Consider the following 7,828-nt stretch of genomic DNA (forward strand, 5'->3'; position numbering starts at 1 on the left):
TGAAGAAGAAGTTTACATTGAGCAACCTCAAGGCTACATAGTTAAAGGAGAAGAAGACAAAGTTTTGGGGTTAAAGAAGGCACTTTATGGGTTAAAACAAGCCCCAAGAGCTTGGAATACACGGATCGACAAGTATTTCAACGAGAAAGACTTCATCAAGTGTCCATATGAGCATGCACTTTATATCAAAATTCAAAATGGCGATATATTGATTGTGTGCTTGTATGTAGATGACTTGATATTCACGGGTAACAATCCAAGCATGTTCGACAAATTCAAGAATGAGATGACGAAGGAGTTCGAGATGACAGATATTGGATTGATGTCTTACTACCTGGGAATCGAAGTAAGACAAGAAGGATATGCTAAGGAGGTACTTAAAAAGTTTAAGATGGAAGACTCTAACGCGGTGAGCACACCAATGGAATGTGGAATCAAGTTATCAAAGATCAAGGAAGGAGAAGGAGTAGACCCAACATTATTTAAGAGCTTAGTTGGAAGCTTACGATACTTAACATGCACAAGACCCGATATCTTATATGCGGTTGGAGTTGTTAGTCGCTACATGGAACATCCAACAACAACTCATTTTAAGGCGGCAAAGAGGATTCTTCGCTATATCAAAGGTACCATGAACTTTGGTTTGCACTATTCTATTTCAAATGATTATAAGCTTGTTGGATATAGCGATAGCGATTGGAGTGGAGACGTAGATGATCGAAAAAGCACAAGTGGTTTTGTGTTCTACATTGGAGATACGGCTTTCACGTGGATGTCGAAGAAGCAACCAATTGTCACGCTTTCCACTTGTGAAGCGGAGTATGTGGCGGCTACTTCATGTGTGTGCCATGCTATTTGGTTAAGAAATCTTCTTAAGGAGTTAAACTTGCCACAAGAAGAGCCAACAAAGATCTTTGTGGATAACAAGTCAGCAATAGCTTTGGCAAAGAACCCAGTCTTCCATGATCAAAGTAAGCACATTGACACACACTATCATTACATTAGAGAGTGTGTTAACAAGAAGGATGTGCAATTGGAGTATGTGAAGACAAATGATCAAGTAGCCGATATTTTCACCAAGCCTCTCAAACGTGAAGACTTTATCAAGATGAGGAGCTTACTTGGAGTGGCAAAATCAAGTTTAAGAGGGGGTGTTGAAAGTTAAACTTGATTTTTAATCAAGATTAATTAAATCCAAATTCAGAGTTTTCTCTAGAAATATCAAGATCTCCACCTCCTTAAAAAAATATCTAGAAGTTCTAGAAAAATGTATCACCTCCTTAAACATAAAAAATCTAGATATTTAATTAGAATTATATAGATAATTATAGTATTATAATCTAGATATTTTGATAGAATAATCTAGATTAAGAATTAAAATATTCTAGATATTTTGTAATATGGAGGCTATAAATACCTCCTCCTACGCTCATTTGTAACCAAAAAATATATTTTTTTTTTTGAAAAAAAAACAAATAATTAAATGGAAATTTGGACTATTTCTAGATTTGTGCGTGTCATCCTTGCGCAGGAGTCATGCTAATCTTCTCTGTATCGTTCCAATTTTATCGGATGTCTCCGAAGGGACTTTTAACCAAGATGTTGTGAAGTTGTTCCAAGTTAAAATCAAAGTAATAAAAGCTTTATTTCTAAACTACTCTCTCAAATACTCAAAACACTTTCTCCATCACTTCTAAAAGAATTTACTTCGAACAGAGATCAATATTTTTTTTAATAACCAAAACCTATTAATTTTTTTTGTGTGGGGGTCAATAAACATATTTGTAACTATTTTATGGGGTCAATATGCATATTTTCATGATTTTTTTTTTCTGATTTTTCTTCTAAAAATACAGTATTTTTTTTCGTTGTTGTTGTAAATCCATAGGGGTCAATTGACCACATGCTAACACACACTGCCTCCGCCCCTGCAAGAGATAATAGTCACGCGCTCCTATTCTTCAAAGGACTTTATGAGTCTTCCCGTAGAATCTGTTAATGAACGGCGACTGCAACAAAGATGATTCACATATTCAGAGCTTTACCTTAACAGAACAATATTAAATTAACTGACGAAGTTGGATTTTTGTTTTTCATTTCTTGGTCTTACCTTCTCGAATGTAGGGACATCTGGTGAAGGCTGAGGGTAGAATTTGTAGAACCTCATGCTTTGAAAGGCTCGCTGTGTATCTACGTCCAATTCTTTCGCTTTCTTTCGAGCATCTTTTGCCTTCAAGTATAATACCATCACACTGGCACATTTAGCAAACCGTTTCATTTGAATGTAGCTCACCGTTAAAAATTTGTTACCTCTCGGTTAGCTTTCTTGGCCGCTCGAACCTGCTCTTTCACAAATTCCTGAGAAAAAATAACGAACGCAAAAGAAAAATAGTGATTAGAGATGCAGATACTTAAGCGTCAAGAACTGACAACTCTGTTACAGCTCAAACTTACTTTGAATTCATCCCTTTGTTCCGCGCATAATTTTTCATTCTCAATCTGACCATCAACAAATTCCTGAAATAGATGCACAACAAGCCATCTCCAGATTTAGAATACAGTGAATGCAATTTTGAACACAAAAGGAAATGGCAGAGCCAAGATGACAACTCTCTCGAACCAAATGAAGAAGAAGTATTTTTTGGTATGGTAACAGAAAAGCCAATCACACACCTCAAGTTCATCAAGCTCCCAGTCAAATTCACATGGCAGCTGGAACAAACAGAAAGATTGAAAACTTGATTATCAAGAAAGTACTCAAAAACAATGTGCCCTTACCAAAACACAACATTCATTGCTTGCCATAAAACTTACCGGCGGTTCAGTGGGGAAAATCATGTAGACTACGGTACTCTCTTCAAGTTCATTTTCCTCAATTGGTTGATAGAAATCTGCAAAGTGAAAATTTTGTTGTTTCGTACAACATACACAATCAGAAAATATACATATAATCCAACGCCAACCATCAGCTGTAAATGGCTTTTTCACTCTGCAACTATTGACTAGTATTTGGTAGCAGAGTAATAAAACTCACAGGGAATGCAATACTCGAACATCCTAGCACGTTCTTCCTTCAACTGTCTGAGAGCAGATCTGCAGATGATTTACAAAGCTAAGTTGAGCACACTAGAACTGGTAGATTCAAACACATCAGATTTGCAATGGCAAAGACACATCCATAAACCCTACAGAGAAAGTCATTACGTAGAACAATGCAACCCAAAACGTCACACTATGAAGCAGTGTAGATACGTGATGCCTTGTTCCATGTTCTGGTTTCAATATTATTATTATATGTAATGTAAACTAAAATCCAATTGAACATCGTTTTTGAATATTATATGTTTCATACCTCCTTTGTTTACAGCCCAAGATAAAAATTTGAAAGTACATCCTGTCAACTTGTCTATCTCTGCAACAAGAACAAAGAGCAAAATAAATTTTAGCAACTGTTGGTAAAACATCCAAAGTAAGAATAGCACGTGGCGTAAAATATGTCTCTCTTCCCAATGATAAAGCCATCCGAAGAAATGTGTCACATATATGCATGTGTTACCTTTTCTCAATAGGAATGTAAGGAATCCAGTCCATTTTCATCTGCTTCATTGGAAAGCTTTCCTCCATTGCACTTTGAATAGATACTGCTCCTATCTTATCAGAAGGTGGAAAGACAGATTCAATCTGCAAATATAGAATATTAGAAAGAGAGATGGAAGAATATATATATATATATATATATATATGATCAGTGCGATTGATGGAGATTTTAAACAATAACTTAACAGCAATCACTGTTGGGATATCTCTAATCTTCCTTGTATCTTTGTAGGAGACTAATTGAGCTGCAAGTATAGAAAGAGACGATTAAAACGTGAAAGAAAGAGGAAGAGAGCATATATACTTGGAGTACGAAAGAGACTTGAAAAAAACAAGGGGAAACAAAAAGAAAAGTAAGAGAAACAGCTTACGTTCGGCAGAAACAAAAACAAAGAATTTCTTCCCAAGGAGCAATCCTTCCTCTCATGTTTGCTGGCACAGGAGAAGAAACATAAATACAAGAACCTCATAGACTCAGACAAAAAAAAAAGAAAAAGAAATGGGAGAATGTAACCAAAACAACTTACTTCAAGAATTTTGAAATCCCAGTTGAATTCGTAAAGTGCATCAAATTTGTCCCACTGCAATCACAGTTTAACAACCATGAGCAAAACAAGAAAAAAAAAAAATATAATATATAATGGAGACAGTAAGTCTGATGCTGACACGCCAAATAAATTCCTCCCTCGGAAACAAATATACCTCAATTCCCACGGGAAATGCAACCTTCCACAAATCTTCCTGAAAACACACAAACAAGCGCACATGTAAATCTGCCACTCACACGGCATCAATAAGTATATAAAAAAAGACCTATGCTTTGAAGTCAAAATAGTTGAAAATAAGATACACCACACTCAAAGAACCCTTTTGGAAAATTTCCCTCCACTGACAACTATAGTTCCCATGCATATAAAAGCTTAGATAAACCTAAAAGCCCCCCAAATTGCTTTGCATGGAATCCAAGTGATGAATCATACAGAAGCACTATACATGACTATATCTTATAGCAAGGTTAGCAAAATAATACCAGATTACGTTTCTCCTCCACGTACTGAACCTCTTCCTTTGTTGTTTTTGTCGCTCTGGATTTCTTGTTTCTCGGAGCCGGTTCAGTTTCCATCTTCGTCGTCATCTTTCGCTTATTTAGAGGCTGTACACAGAAATAAAAACCATCAACGGATCTGTGTGACAGAGAAACCCCTAGATCAATCTAATCATGAAGAAGAAGAAGAAGAAGAAGAAGAAGAAGAAGAAGAAGAAGAAGAAGAAGAAGAAGAAGAAGAAGAAGAAGAGAATTTTACCATGATTAGGGATTTTGCGAGAGAAGCCGCGATGGGGATGACCAAGGAACAAAGATGGGATTTTGTTAAAAAATATTTAAAAAGAAAAAAATGTAAAGGTTGTTGGAGTAAGCTTGAGAGAAGCTTAAGATGGAAGTTAATCCTAGTCCTAGCATAATTGTGTTTATAAAGATAAGGATTAAAGTGTATTTAGGAGATATTTAAATATGAGTGATTTTTATTAGGATTAGAATTAGCAAATTAGTATATAAGGATGTGTTGAGATGTGACACAACTTCTGAAGTTAATAAAGTGAGTTATAAACAAATCTTTGTGTTCTTAACAAACCTTTTCTATAAGGGTTTCAACTTAACAAACCTTTTCCGCTTAAACAAGTGATTAAACATGTGACCGTACCGCATCATAATTCTAATCTTTTCTTTTTACAAAATGCATACATCATCATTCATCATAATAATCACATGAATTGTTTTTGCTTTCTATTTGCTTAAAAAAAGAGGTACCCTCCTTGCTTTCTTTATTGACAAAAACAAAAAAGAAGAAGTCATGTGCGTCACTACGCCCAAACGACGACGTTGTAATTTTTTAAGGCAAAGCGTTCACTCAATGTCAAAAAATATCCAAATTTGGGTTTTGTTCGGAAAAAAAAAAACGTAAGGGTAGTATGATAAATATAATATTAGTAAGCGGACATGGTAATCAGTGAAGCCCAGTGAATTAAATTTAGGTTCGGATCGGCCCATCAGCCACGAGTAAGTCAGAAACCTTTGTTTCGTCTAGAGTGTCTTGCCTCGGAGGAGCCCGAATAAACTCGCCTCGGAGAGAGAGACTTCTTCACTTCTTCTTGTTTACAACGAAGACGAAAGAAGACTGATGCATAACGCAAAGGGACTGTTAGGGCGAATCGTTCGAGATAAGCTATGGAGAATTGAGTATCGGAGAAGCTTCTGTTCGCTTAAGGTCACTCCCGAGGACCTTGATAACCAGGTTCGGAGGTGTTTATCGTTTGTACCATTCTCTCTCTCTCTCTCTCTCTCTCTCTCTCTCTCTCTCTCTCTTTCTGTTTTAGGAAGATTGAAATGATTGTTTTTTGATTTAGGTTCTCGTTGAAGGAAGTGGTTTTTCCCGTACTGCGATTCTTAACAGACCACCTGCTCTTAATGCCCTCACCACTCACATGGTACTCACTATTTTGCTCTCTGTTTCTGATGGGTTTGATTTGTGTAACTGTATGACGTTGACTTGTGTAATTTTTGTGTGAATAGGGATATAGGTTGCAGAAACTTTATAAGAACTGGGAAGAAGATCCAAATATTGGATTTGTGATGATGAAGGTAATTTTTTTTTGGTAGTACTTGTTGCTTCTTCTTCCTATTAAGTATCTAAATTAGAGGTGAAAAAAAGCTCCTAACTTGTATTTTGACTTGAACTGTTTTGAAGGGGAGTGGAAGGGCATTTTGTGCTGGTGGCGATATTGTGTCTCTCTACCATTTAATGAAGAGAGGTACATGAAGTTTCACTATACGTTTTGATGTTTGATTCCTCCTGGGAAGCTATATAGAATTGAAATTGCGAGTTTTTGTTTGTTCATGAAGATTAGATGGTTTTTGTGCTACTTTTGTTAGCTGTATTGGGGTTGGAAAGACAGTTTTTTTACTGATTAGAGAGGGTTCTGCAGTATCTTATTTACTCTCTGTATTATTTTATTCACTGCTCATTGCTTCATTTATTTCTCCTTAAATCTCTATGTAGGTAGCCCGGATGCTATTAGGGAGTTTTTCTGGAGTTTGTATAGTTTTATATACTTGCTAGGCACTTATTTAAAGCCGCATGTAAGTGATCTCTACCTTTAAATCATTCTGCAGCCAATAGTAAATAACGATGTCACCAAACCACGATGAGTAGAAGTAGAATGACACCATGAGTTGCCCTGCATACATACAGGTGGCAATTCTTAACGGTGTTACCATGGGAGGTGGAACTGGAGTTTCCATACCTGGGACATTTCGTGTAGCTACTGATAGATCTGTATGTAAATTTCCGTCTATGTAGTCTATGCTATTTCTCCAACTTTCATCATCTATTTCCTCATTTCAATTAGTCGGTCAGCTGGATTCTTCTAGTTTAGTTTCGCTGTCTAACTTCTTGGAGAATTGAATACCTAGCTCATCATGGATATTGCAGATTTTTGCTACCCCTGAAACAATCATTGGTTTTCATCCTGATGCTGGCGCTTCTTTTAATCTCTCCCACTTACCTGGTCGCTTAGGTATGCGCTTGTGATACGTTTTGAGCTGCTTAAATTGTCGCTAGGTTTGTCATTTAACAATGTTATTAGATTCCGTAAAGCAATTTTTATTTGGACAATTACCAAGGAAATCACTGATCCAGCAGGAAAGTTAAATATCAAATTCTGCCTATAACTTACCAACTCAGCCTAACTTGCTTCAAAGTTTCCTGTTTCATAGTATACATTTGCTCCCTAAGATGGATGATTTAATGGAGTCGATGTATGCAGGGGAGTATCTAGGTCTGACTGGCTTAAAGCTCAGTGGGGCAGGAATGTTGGCATGTGGCCTTGCCACACATTATATTAGAAGTGAGGTAACTTGGATTATATAATTTGAGATTTTTTTCTGTTTTCATTTAACTTATCTAACATGCTTGATAATAAGGCTTTCTTCTCTTACAACAGGAGGTTCCTGTAATGGAAGAACAGCTCAAGAAGTTGCTCACTGATGATCCATCTGTTGTTGAGTCATGCTTAGAAAAATGTTCAGAAGTTGCTCATCCAGAAAAGACTGGTGTTCTTGGCAGGTTTGTTTTCCTGAAACTTGGAGATACACAACTCCTTCCTTGTTTCTCCTCATACTACCTCCCAAGTCCTAAGCTTGCTTTTTTTTTTTTTTTTTTTTTTTTTTTTAAAA

General features: G+C 36.4%; 2 protein-coding genes across 2 annotated transcripts in view; one reads left to right on the top strand and one right to left on the bottom strand.

Annotated features, from left to right (window-relative positions):
• LOC104753233 lies at nt 1,807-4,979 on the bottom strand. Its single transcript, XM_010475515.1, has 15 exons — nt 4,902-4,979; nt 4,628-4,750; nt 4,300-4,338; nt 4,125-4,178; nt 3,969-4,017; nt 3,784-3,842; nt 3,557-3,681; nt 3,353-3,412; nt 3,035-3,093; nt 2,815-2,891; nt 2,674-2,712; nt 2,455-2,517; nt 2,311-2,358; nt 2,111-2,230; nt 1,807-2,009 (listed from the first exon to the last, which is right to left on the bottom strand). Exons 1-15 carry the CDS (start codon nt 4,902-4,904, stop codon nt 1,962-1,964), a joined length of 966 nt encoding a protein of 321 aa, XP_010473817.1. The 5' UTR covers nt 4,905-4,979; the 3' UTR covers nt 1,807-1,961.
• The window catches only part of LOC104749278 (3-hydroxyisobutyryl-CoA hydrolase-like protein 1, mitochondrial), a 3,099-nt gene continuing 978 nt past the window's right edge, over nt 5,708-7,828 (top strand). The window contains exons 1-9 of the mRNA XM_010470870.2: nt 5,708-5,888; nt 6,001-6,081; nt 6,167-6,235; nt 6,342-6,405; nt 6,654-6,733; nt 6,846-6,929; nt 7,086-7,170; nt 7,420-7,505; nt 7,597-7,766. Coding sequence (XP_010469172.1) covers nt 5,775-5,888; nt 6,001-6,081; nt 6,167-6,235; nt 6,342-6,405; nt 6,654-6,733; nt 6,846-6,929; nt 7,086-7,170; nt 7,420-7,505; nt 7,597-7,766 — 833 coding nt within the window. The 5' untranslated portion in view covers nt 5,708-5,774. The remainder of the gene's footprint in view (nt 5,889-6,000; nt 6,082-6,166; nt 6,236-6,341; nt 6,406-6,653; nt 6,734-6,845; nt 6,930-7,085; nt 7,171-7,419; nt 7,506-7,596; nt 7,767-7,828) is intronic.

Source organism: Camelina sativa, chromosome 16 (genome assembly GCF_000633955.1).
Source record: "Camelina sativa cultivar DH55 chromosome 16, Cs, whole genome shotgun sequence".
Classification (NCBI taxonomy): domain Eukaryota; kingdom Viridiplantae; phylum Streptophyta; class Magnoliopsida; order Brassicales; family Brassicaceae; genus Camelina; species Camelina sativa.